At 42.5% G+C, this 12,608-nt stretch overlaps 1 protein-coding gene across 1 annotated transcript in view; it reads left to right on the top strand.

Moving 5' to 3' along the window:
- ALK (ALK receptor tyrosine kinase) overlaps positions 1-12,608 on the top strand; it is a 646,976-nt gene that overhangs the window by 470,580 nt on the left and 163,788 nt on the right. Inside the window, exon 5 of the mRNA XM_012788333.2 lies at positions 6,769-6,896. Coding sequence (XP_012643787.2) covers positions 6,769-6,896 — 128 coding nt within the window. The remainder of the gene's footprint in view (positions 1-6,768; positions 6,897-12,608) is intronic.

Raw genomic sequence — 12,608 nt, 5'->3', positions numbered from 1 at the left:
CTTACTACACGGACAAGTTATGTAAGCTCTCTGAGCCTCAAGTTTCTCACTTAAAAAACAGGGATAATAATATCTGTTTCATGCATTTGTTGTGAAAGCAAAATGAAATAAAGTAAAACAATCTGCCTTAAATCCTTTCTGGAATGAAGCAGAACATAAATAGACACACATACAAAAATGAAATGTGTACCAAGTGCCTGGCACAATGTTCCGTGGAATATCTGCAGTAGTTCATTTGTCTCTTCATCTTCGAATGGGGGAGGGAAAGGAGTCCTGAGATCCTTTATGTGCGGAGATAGGAGGCTCTTCCCACAAACCCCCAAGACCACAAAATCCCATCACATGGTTAGTTTCCCATTTCACCTTCTTACAGGGTCATCAGCCACACTGGGTTTAGGAGAGAGAAGAAACACTAACACAGTAACAACAGCATCAGCTAGTGCTTACTGAGTGCTAACTACCTGCTATACTTTTCTTAACCCGTGTGATCCTCTCAGCACTCCTAGAAGAGTCAGTTATTCTTCCCACTTCTTAATGATGAAATTCAGGCACAGGGAGGTTAGATTAGGTAGCTGGCCTGAGGTCACATAGCCCATAAGGGACAGAATCGAAATTATAAAACGGGAAGTATGGCTCTGCTCTTAATCTTTGTATTTCTCTTAAAGGAAGGAAGGGAAGAAGGAGGAAGAACAGAGGGTCAGAGAGAGGGGAGGAAGGGGGAAAAGAGGGAAGGGAAATTAGAAGAAGCTAAAGGGAGGCCAAGAAAAGAAACCCAAGACGATTCACTCTTTGTTCCAAAGCATGAGGAAAGAATTAGGGAAACACAGTTTGGAACATCTCCCACCCCAGGAAAGCCGGGACACTTTCCAGATCCCTGTCACCCACACCACCTCTCTGATGAAACAAAACTGCTTTCCAGCTGACAACACTGAAGTCTCAATGGAGTCAACCTGCGACCCCAGGGAGCCCAGCCCTGCCTCCGCCCCACCCTGCCTCCTGCAAAGCCTGGTCCAGGCCGGGCCTGGCAGCTCTTCTCCACCAGCCAAAACCAGTGGAAACCAGATCTCTACTCCACCCGAAACCTCCTTGCTGTCTAGATCTGATCCTTTCCAGAGCACATTGGTCTAACTCATGGGAAACCATGAAGGGCAAGTGAATAACAAAGCCAAGGCTACTTGGATAAAAGACCCCGTGCCACATGCTACGTGTAATTATTATCACAGAAAATTAACAAGCAACAAAGGCCTTCACACTAAAATTTACATTGATCTGGCATTTTTCCCCCCTGCTATCTCCCATAAAAATGCTTTAAATGCAGGCTGATTTAATGGAAACGATAAAAAAATTGTGCTGAATGGTTTATATTTGCTGCAGAATTATTACAAAGTATATTTTAAGGAAAACTTGAAAGTTATATGTTTTCTTCCTGTAGGATAAGATTAGGGAGCAATTGGCTTATTTTTTCTTTTTCCCTGTATTGATCTGGATGAGCTGCCACAGCTCAGTCCTGTGTTTCTAACAAATCTTCACACCTTCACACCTTGTCTGGACACTTGTCAAGGGAGAGTCTTAGCAAAGACACATGCAGTGGAATGCCAGCCGTGTGGCCCGAGCCTTGACAGGGTTATGCTTGATAATAATCGTCACGTGACTGAGTTTGACTGAGTTCAAAGTGATAGTGCTTGACTGGTTGTCTAATTCATGTGGCTTCTGTCATTCTTGATCTAACCCATGGGTTTGGCTGTCCCTGCTAGGAGTTTTGTCACCACCCAAATGACTTGGTTCTCATGATCAATACAGAACATGGGGATGGCCACATCTTGTAGCTTCAGGTCCCCAGCCAGGTTCACTGGAAATTGAAACAAGGCTTCAGGAAGACAGTTTCTAACCTCAAGGAGCTTAAAAGGCAATGTAAAATGGTGTTTATAACGGCAATGGAGTCACACAAACCTGGATTTAAAATTCAACTACAAGCAGAGCATAAACTAGTCCTCCAATCGATGTTAACTATTGTTGATCATATTATTAGTAACATTATTATTATTGGTGTTGCTGCTGTAATATTCATATGGACTTGGTCATCAAGAACCTACATCATAGAGAACATTTATGCATCAGATGAGAACTAAGGTTGAGAACTCAGGTACCCTCCAGGTCTCAATGACTATAATTCTCTGATTCCTTCTGATTAGCTCTTGGCAAGTGGGGGACCAAGAGCTATGAGATGAGCCATGGAGTGATACTATCTCTTTCCTGCAAGCCCCAGAGCTCCTTAGTCCTTAGGGTTCTCCTAACTGGGAAGGTTTCATTATCACATGGATGGATGACAGCTAATAGTAATGAATTGACATGAACTTTCAGATTAACTCAGCTCCACTGCCACATACATTTTGGCCAAGATTGTCAGAATCTTGTCTGATTTAACAGAAATATGTTCATGCATTTGTCCTCTCATTCAACAAATATTTTTGAGCATTTATGACACATAAGGCACTAGATCAGACAACTGACTTGTTTGGAAAAAAAAAAAAAAAAGGCACTAGTTGCCTGTAATCCTAGCACTTTGGGAGGCCGAGGCGGGCGGATTGCTCAAGGTCAGGAGTTCAAAACCAGCCTGAGCGAGACCCCGTCTCTACCAAAAATAGAAAGAAATTAATTGACCAACTAAAAATATATATACAAAAAATTAGCTGGGCATGGTGGCGCATGCCTGTAGTCCCAGCTACTCAGGAGGCTGAGGCAGTAGGATCGCTGAGCCCCGGAGACTGAGGTTGCTGTGAGCCAGGCTGACGCCACGGCACTCACTCTAGCCTGGGCAACAAAGTGAGACTCTGTCTCAAAAAAAAAAAAAAAAAAAAAAAAAAAAGGCACTAGAGACACAGTTAAGGAGACAGTGAGCTGAGACACAGAGGTCATCCTTCAAGTCAAGGCCAGTGAGAAACACAGACTCCTACCAGACTGGACTGCCTATTCTCTGAACACACATTGTCTACACAGCCTCTGCTCATGTGTTCATGCCAGTCTCTCTCTCTGCATTGCCCTTTTCCCAACTCCTGCCCCCTCTTCATGACCCATCCCCAAGTTATACCTGTTCTGACCACCCAGAGTGGGGTTTTTTTTCCCCAGAATATTCATGTAAAGTTGGAGACATTTTCTATGGCTGAGAATGCAATTAATCAGAAAACATCTAAACTCTCAGGCATTTGGAAAGAAGTGCCTTGTTCAAAGTCATCAGGCAAATGAGGGGCAGAGCCAGAACTGGAACTGGAGAGTTCCAGAGAGACCCGTGGAAGATAATGGATTGTGACAGGCCGTCCATACGGTCCTTCTGGCTTCCTCTAGTCCAGATGGATCCCCGGCACTGTCAAACTGATTGATGGAGGCACCAGTGCTAAGACAGTCACAAATCCCCAGCACATGGATACAGCCGCATGCCTGTTTCTAGGAGGCTCTAGGTCAGAACATAACCTTCCCTCTTGCAAACTTAAGCAGGGCTGCCACCCGCCAAAGCAAGGAAAGCAGGGCCTTGAAGAGCTTGTCTCACAACCTCTGGGACGTAAGCAAAGGAAATGGAGGCGGAAAGAGGAGAGAGCTTGGATCTGTTTTTCACTGGGCTTTTGGCTGTCTCTTAAACAAATCTGACCCCAGGAATAAGCTTGCCCTTTCCAGTCCCAACTTCCCTGGATATAAAATACATGTTTGGCAACTGCTCTGAAAGTTATTAAAGTTGCAGCAGTAAACTATGGGAGGCCAGAGAATTTCAGACAAAAGTTATTGCATCGGTAACTCAGAAACTAATTCCTAAAACTCTTGACACATTTATCCAGAGGGCTAGTGCCAATATCGAAATGGAAATCATTGTCAAGGGCCACTGTGTACCTGGAATTAAAATCCATCATTCCTCAGAGCAGGGAGCTGTGATTTTGGCAGAATATGAATACTCATGCCTTTCACCACCATCTTTCCTCAGAAATAGGTCTTTTGTTTTTCAGAAGAACAAGGAAAATCCTGCTCCTTTGTTTGTTCATTTTCTGTCAGAACCCCTTGTTTACATCCTCTTTTCAAATATTTCCTTCTTTGACAGTCTCACATTTCAACCAAAAGGCCTCCTTCTCTTCAGCTGCACTGGTTTTATTTTGGATGGAAATCCTGCCGGGCCCAGTAACAGAGAACAAACTTTACAACAGCAATAATCCCTTCTACTGGGTCTATTGTGGGGAAACTCAATACACTTTTATTAAATGGCTGAAGAATTGGCTCCAGTGACCTGAATTAACCACAGACAGCACAGATAGGGAATAAAACTACCTCCTCCATTCATTCCTCAGACACCCACCACATGCCTGGCTGCGTGCCAGGGGCCAGAGACACCAAGCTGCCACACAGGAGCACCCCCCTGAAAAAAATGCCTTAGGCAAGGCCTTCATCACCCAAGTGAGCAAAGACAGAAAAGATTTCATGGGATCCAGTGTTAGCAAGCAAATGCGGACATGAGCCCTCTGATTCACTGTGAGAGGATGGACAATATAATATGCCTCAGAGCTGTGAACGTGCATGCACTTTGACTCTATTCTAAGAATTTGTCCCAAGGCCATATTTAGATAAGTGCCCAGAGTTAGCCTCAGTATGATCACAATAGAAGGAAAAAAATCAGAAGCAATGCACAAGTGGTTAAAAATGCAATCATTGAAATGATAATGCAATCTATATTTATTCTTTCATGGCGTACCATTGAGTGGGCAATCACAGAGCAGCACACGTAGTCTGGTCTCATTTCTATAAAATTAACGCTGACAGGTTGTTCGCTGAAATGGTGACTGTGGTTATCCTTGGACAATGGTGTTCTGAGTGACTTTTACTTTCCTTTGCCAACTTTTCTGAATTGTTGGATTTTAAATTTTTTTATAGTTAGCATCACTTTATACTTGGTGGGAATGGATTTTTTTTGTTTGTTTAAAAAAATACTTAAAACAGAAAGCTAGTTTTTCACTAAATCCTCTACCATTTGTACTGCCATACAAATGGTTGTAAGCCCAACCTAGTGTTAAGAAAATCTGAGGCCAGGTGCAATGGCTCATGCCTGTAATCCTAGCACTCTGGGAGGCAGAGGTGGGAGGATCCCTTGTACTCAGGAGTTTAGACCAGCCTGAGCAAGAGTAAGATACCGTCTCTAATAAAAAAAATTGAAAAATTAGCCCACCACAGTGGTGCCACCCTGTAGTTCCAGCTACGTGGGAGGCTGAGGCAGGAGGATTGCTTGAGCTCAGGAGTTTGAGGTTGCGGTGAGCTGTGATGACGCCACTGCACTCTACACTCTAGCCAAGGTGAGTGAGACAGAGTGAGACTATGTCTCAGAAGAAAGAAAGAAGGAAAAGAGAGAGAGAGAGACAGAGAGAGAGAAAGAGAGGGAGGGAAGGACAGAGGAAAGGAGGAAGGAAATATTATGATGATTTCATGGGTATATAAATAAGTCAAAACCCACCAATTTATATACTTTTGGTACATGTAATTTATTATTCGTCAATTATACCTCAATAAAATTGAGGCTTTTAGAAAAGAAAAACTGAAATAATCCAGGTACTTTTCATTCTCCACACAAACTTGTCAAAGTAAATAAATATATATGTGTGTGTGTATATATATATCTGAATCTATGTTGGAAAGTAAATTTAATGTTCCAATCAGTGACAGGAGGCTAGTCCAAGAGGTTAATAGCATGAGCGAGGTGTAAAAATGTTCATTTAGCTCACTCTCTGTTCTCTCACGGTGTCAATGTCCTTGATTATAGATGGATGCCGAGCTCACCACTTCACCTGTTTCCATCTTCTTCTGTTTGCACTTTTTGCAAAGTCCACGTCAATCTTGGATACCTTTTACCCCAAAATACATGCTTCAGTGCACTTTAATTTTCCTGCAGTAAATAAATAGCTCTTGCTAGCTTCCCTTAAGTAACTATTAATATATAGCAAACCTGAGGATTCTGAGACTTTGGTATCAGACAAAATTTCAAAAACCAAGCATTCTTCCTAGAGATAATATTGATAGACTGATAAATGTTTTGAAGACTTTTCATTGACTCTGCTGCCATGTTTTCTCATGTGTATACATTCTTTTCTTGAAGACTGGCCACTGAAATAGTCCAAAGCTTAACTTTCTTGGTTACCAAACACTTTCAACTATTATTTTTTATTTTATTATGGAAAATTTCAAATGTATACACAGTAAGTAGAATAATGCAATGAACCCCATGCACCCTTAGACCAACTTTAACAAGTAACATTCTGCCATTTTTGTTTTACCTCTATCTCTACCCAATCCTCTCCCTCCTTCCAACTTAATAATGATTATTATTTTACTTTTTTTCCTGAGGTAAAATTTACAATTAGGTATTTTTAATGATTTGATTTAATCTATCATTAATAATGGACACTGTGGGAAATGGTTTTCTGTGAAATTTTTAGCTTATTTTATAAAATACATTATGTTAAGAGCCACAATTGCCATAAAAAGAATATGACAAAGGAAATGTCAGTGGCTAGAGTGTGTTTCTGAATTGGATCTCTGAGTTAGCTGGACAAGAAGGAAACAGACATTTGTGTGTTGCCATCAGGGTCCCCATCATCCATGCTACTTAGGGTTTCATCTCTCCATGCTCATGAAGAACATGAGACCTAAAGTCACTGCAGGTGCATGAGCCTCTCTGCAGGTTAGGCCAATTCTCATCACTGTTTCTCTCTGCTTTTCTCCTCTGCTTTCCAATACAACCAGCTGGACAGTGCTTCATGGAAGAATTGGGCGCCCAGAGAACCCATTCCGAGTGGCCCTGGAATACATCTCAAGTGGAAACCGAAGTTTGTCTGCAGTGGACTTCTTTGCCCTGAAGAACTGCAGTGAAGGTATGAGTTGGGTTTTCCCTTCGTACTCCTTGGTAGTCTGCTGTCTTAGGTGTGTCAAAAACCTGCATCTGTGCTTAGCTGGAAATGTGCACATTTATGAAGAAAAGTGTGTACTGTTCAGGGGCTAATTCTGAAGAATACCAAGTGTTCCATAGCCTAGATTTTTCAATTTTTTCAATTTTCAAAAATCCAGTATAAAATTATATCTACTTAACTAAACACTTGATCAAATAAAATATAGTCGTTGTCAGATAACACATTAGCTTAATTTTCTTGGCTACCAAATGCTTTCACCTATTTTTTATTTTATTATGGAACATTTCAAATGTATACAAAGTAAATAGAATAATGCAATGAACACCATGCCCCCTTAAACCAACTTTAACAATTAACATTCTGCCATTTTCGTTTCACCTATATCTCTACCCAATCCTCACCCTTCCTCCAACTTAATCATAATCATTATTTTACTTTTTCTCCTGAGTTAAAATTTACAACTAAGCATTTGCAATGATTTCTTTTAACCTATTATTAATGATGGACAATGTGGGAAATGATATTATGTAAAATTTTTAGCTTATTTTATAAAACTCATTAGGTCGTGGTCCTCTGTGTCATTGAATTCCTTTGGCATAAGTTCCACATTGTGAATTTATTTCAGGGTTTATTACCAAGAGTAGATATATCTCTCCCAAAGAATAATTTGTTGATTTCCTTTTTTGCCTTTGCTGCCAGGAAACTCTGAACTAAATGCAATACTCCATCACAGTAATTATATCTGTGTAGTTTTTTAATAAGCTTATTTCCCTCTCCCACTGCAGAATTTTTGATCTTCTATTCATATTTTCAAAATCATATTTTTTGTATATGTTTCGTTAAACATGGCCTCAAGTCTGGCAGGTAAGGAAGATGACATGAATGATCAATAGCTATATGAGGTCGACCCGTCCTTTATTCATCAGAAGGCCCCAGTTCATAATTATAAACTTCCTTTATTATTTCCCAGACGGAAAGGGTATAGGAGATGGGCTTGAATTGCATGAAACTTCAGGAATAAATTGCTTTCGTTACTGCTATTCTCCTTCCATGCCTGCCTCTGCCCAGAGGTTCACTGGAGAGGGTGCTCCTACTTGTGCCATGAAACCTGTGATCTGAGAGGCCCAAGAATGAGGTGTGGACAGGAAGGAAGGCTAGGGAACTTCCAGACCTAAATTCTTAATTTAGACTATGCATGAACAACTACGAAGGCCTATAGCACACAATCCTCTGTTATGAACAGAGGCCTAGATTTGAACCTTGTGCTTCTTAGAAGTGGTGTATGAAAGGGACTCCTTAGGTAGGTGGCCCCACTGACCCCCAGCTACTTGTGCTGCTGTGGCTCTTTATTCATTGGTGGCCTTGCAAGAAATTTTACAACATGTATTTTGTTGTTGTTGTTGTTTTAGTCAAAACTGGTTTATGTGTGGGGAGAAGGAAAATCGCAATACTGTGATAGATTCACAGTTCAAGTTGAAAAGGTGGTTAACCAGAGATATGAAGCAATGTACAAGAAACATGTGGTTTGGGAGCAAGCCAGGAGCTTGTACAAATGTGTCTGCACTCATGAACTTGAGATCTGTGAATGTCCCTGGACATGATCAATCCTCACAGATGCCAAGGATCTATATACCGTACGAAAGAGGCCATCTGTTGAAATGGAACAAGGTAGCAAGAATGTGATAGGGAGAAGGTTCCCAGAATATTCTCATTTGAGCCACCTCAGGAAAAGGGAATAAGAGACTCCAAAACTCCAGATATCAGGCCCAGCACAGATACTCCTGCAAAAATTTCTTGACCTGATAAAATTATTTACATGTTCAAATCAAGGTTCTCAACCACGTGTACAGATGTTTCCTCTCTTACCCTGCAACTGCCTCTCGCCTACAAAATTCTTCCTCTGTAGCTTGTATTGCATTTGCAGTGAGTCTACTGGAGAACTTGAGACCTATTTCTTGTCTGCTTCTTCACCATTATGAAACCTTCACCCTTATGAAATAGAGTCGACCTCCCTAAACTTTCTCTAATGAGCAAAAGAGTTTCTGCAGCCAGGGTACCCTCTCCAAACAGGCAGAAGACATTCTGCTTCCAATTCTCTAGGGAAGGTGGCTTGGCCCAGAGATCAAGGGAAGTTCTCATGGTCCAACTACCTATTTTCAGAGGCTCCAGATCCAAGAATAGATGGTCTCTATAAGGAGGCAGGTGTTCTCTGCGTTACCTCTCTGGCTCAGACCACTTGTGGCCACCCAGGGACGCAGAGCGATTGGTGTGGATGTGCAAGGCAGTGAATAACAAAGTGCTCTCAGTGCTTCTTTAGACCCTCTAACCTCCCTTCCTATAGTAGAACAAATCCAGGTGCATACAGTTGGTGTAGACAAGTTGCCAGCATAAGATTCATCCTAAAACTGCACTCACCTATTCAAAGGAAAGGAGTTATTTTGAAGGCATGCTCGAGGCCTCTTTGATGTAGACAAATGTCTGTGTTCTCAGGGGTCATTGCACTGGTTAGGCATAAAGAGGAGGCGATAAAATGAGAGAAGTGATGCATTTGAAGGGGGTGGACAGGGCTGGTGACATGCTGGCCAGGATTGCAGATAAATCCGCGGGATGCCTAGTCTGTTTTTCTGATGTAACTTGGTCCTCTCATGATAAGGCACAGACAGAGCACGACGAGAGGAGACGCTACTATAGGACACTGCAGCTCTTCCTTGGCCCACGCCATTGTAGGCAATCCGGGGAAGCCTTATAGGGAACGTTGGGACAATTCTCCCCACATAGGAGACAGTATCGGTCTGTGGGTGTCATCAGGACAGAGACCATGCCTATTTCCTCTCTAAACTCTTACACCTATCATAGTTTGTAACACTTAAGAAGGGCTCAGTTCATATCAGTTGATATGAGCTAATTGCAGGAAAAAAAGCTAACATTGATGGAGCATTCATCACATGCAAAAACCAGGTGTCAACCCCCTAACATGTGTTATCTCATGCAAGCTTTACAATAACACTGTAAAATCGGAGACTGTTATCTTCCTTTTTCGGACAGGGAAACGGAGCTCACAGAAGGTTCAAAACTTGCCAAGGTGATTCAGTTAGTGAAGGGAAGAGCCACACTCGATCCCCAGCTGATCTGACCAACAGAGCTGGTATTTTTGTCCACTATACCCTACTGACTTTGTGGGCTGTGTAGAGACTGAGGTTTGTATTTATTACTGAAAACCTTAGAATCACCTTTGATTCTTCCTGTTCCCCTTATCCTGCACTGAAATGCCGGAACCCTGAGCTCTAGACTCGCTGCTATTTTCTATCTGTCGCTGTCCAGATGTTACTGTTGCCGCCTCTTGGATTTACCTGTCTGACTTCATTTTCTTAGCTGTGTGCTTTATTCTTCTTATATTCTTCATATAGGCAAACTTGAACTTTGGCAGCTGTCAGATGGTCTCCCTGACACCATTAATCATCCTCCATACAGTGCCAGGCAATCTCCTCAATATTCTCTTTCCTTGTGGCACTTTCATGAGACGTAGGTAGCTTACTATTGGCACCCACATCAGAAAATAATAAGATATAGAGTCTAGATGAGACCACCTCGCTCATTTCCTGGGGCCAGGAAATGTCATTTGCAGCTACAGAAATTCTGCTTGGAAGACTTTGCTCTCTTGCATCTGAATCTAGTGAAAAGTAGAGCAGTTTTATAATCATTTCCCAATTAGTCATTTTGGGGCCTTAACTTGAGGGACTTTGTCTTATATTTCTTTATTTCTCCAGGGAACAGTTAGCACGGTGCTAAACACATAGAAAACATCACATAAATATGTGTTGGCTGATTGGTTAATCAATCAATTGATAAATGCTGCTCCTGCTTTTATAGCTTTGGGCTATTACCCTACTACTTCCAAAAGAAAGTAGCTGTGAGTAGAAATTACTTAGAATAGGTTTTTCCCTGATAGCTCAGTGAAGGAGCAATTTGTACATTCAGCACAGACAAGAGGGACATCAGCCTCCAGAGACACCCATGCCTGAGCTCCCAAGGAACCCTTTTGTCATTTGTCACCTCACAAGACCTTTCTTTAGCAGACAACCCAGAGCTACAGGATTATGCAAAACACTCATCAGGACCCCTCAGGTTCGGAGATTCCTACAGAAAGACACATGTCAGAGGAGCGCAGGACTAGCTTCTAGAAAAGGGTTTGAAAAGAATCAGTGTGCCTCTGAGAAGCTCATCAAAATGCACAGCATTGCAAAGCCTCACCTAGCACTTCCATGAGCCTGGCCCTGTTCTAAGCATGGTGCATATATTAACTTATTTAACCCTTACAACAGTGCTGTGAAGTGTGTGTTGTTATTATCATCATTCCCATATGTAGATGGGTAAATCAAAGCACAGAGACCTCTATAATTTCCCCAAAGTCACACAGCTGATACTGTAACAGAGCCCATCTGGCTTCAGAACCCATGCTCTTAGCTACCCCACCTTGCTCCTTCCTAGGAAAGGCCACTGCTGGAAGGGACCCCAGAAAGCATCTCATCTGCCTCTCTCACCATGTGAAAATGGAATAAACAAAGACCCAGAGATGGTCCTTGAAGTGTGATATATGAAATCACTGACCAATATCCTTTCTGCCTCCACCAGTTCTCAATTTTTCTAAGAAACCAATTCAGTATTTCCCTCTCCCTGCCCAGACTGGTCAAAGGGAGTTGAGATGGACCACTGCCCACTGGTCAGTATGAAAGCAAGGCCCTGCAGAGGAGCTCACCCAAGAAAGGCAGGGAGCTGTGAGCAGAGCCTGTGTGAGTCTGCACACATTTTACCCAGGCCGCAGTAGGGCCCCTTCGCTCACGAACCTACAAGCACCACTTCTGAGGTTTCCCAGGCCAGAGCCACACTCAGCTCACTAGCAGATTTCTTGAAAGAAGTAATCTTGGTCCCTTACCCTACTGAGACACTTCCACACACTTTACCTCCGATCCATTCATTAGAGAGAGTGTCACAACCCTCACCTTGCCTGTGAGGAGTTCTCCAGCTCAGAAAGGAGAGGGATCCAAGGTGTCAAATGCAGTCTCATTACCACGGGGACACATGTCCACAAAGAGTTGCAGATGCACACATTTCTTAACCTCTCTGAAGCTGAAATGAGGATGTTTGAACTAGGCATTTTTCAGAAGCCAAACCCTTAGGTCAAACAAAATCAGAAGTCCTCGAGCAGAGCTGGCCTAGGGAAGTGAGGGCGAGGGGCCCAGAATCCACCTGCTCCGCAGCCCATGACGTCCCCGACAACAGGGCTTCACGAAACATGGTTTGAGAACTACTGGACAGTCTGATTTTCAACTCTCTTGTTTACTCCAGTTTTGCAGTCCTATGATTCTACAGTTGCTTAAAATATGAAAGCCAAAAATAACTATATTAACCATATCTTCTTTAAAAACTTAGACTGTGAATATGGGCCATGTTCATAAGGCAAGTTCTTGTCCAGGTGGGTCCTGGCGTTCAGCTGCTGTATATGGAGTTAGTGTAAATGCTTCTAATAAAATATGGTGGCTTCTCCCAACCTGGTCTCCCTGCACTCTACCAAAGACAATGATGAGCAAGGAAGGATATCCTCCATAGGCTAAATGGGGACAAGAGGAAATGACAAAAGCTGGCTGATCTTGAGCCAGCCATGAGGAACCAATCGGC

Source organism: Microcebus murinus, chromosome 3 (genome assembly GCF_040939455.1).
Source record: "Microcebus murinus isolate Inina chromosome 3, M.murinus_Inina_mat1.0, whole genome shotgun sequence".
Classification (NCBI taxonomy): Eukaryota; Metazoa; Chordata; class Mammalia; order Primates; family Cheirogaleidae; genus Microcebus; species Microcebus murinus.
Note: the sequence above shows the minus strand (reverse complement) of the source record. Positions and strands in the feature narration are given on the sequence as shown.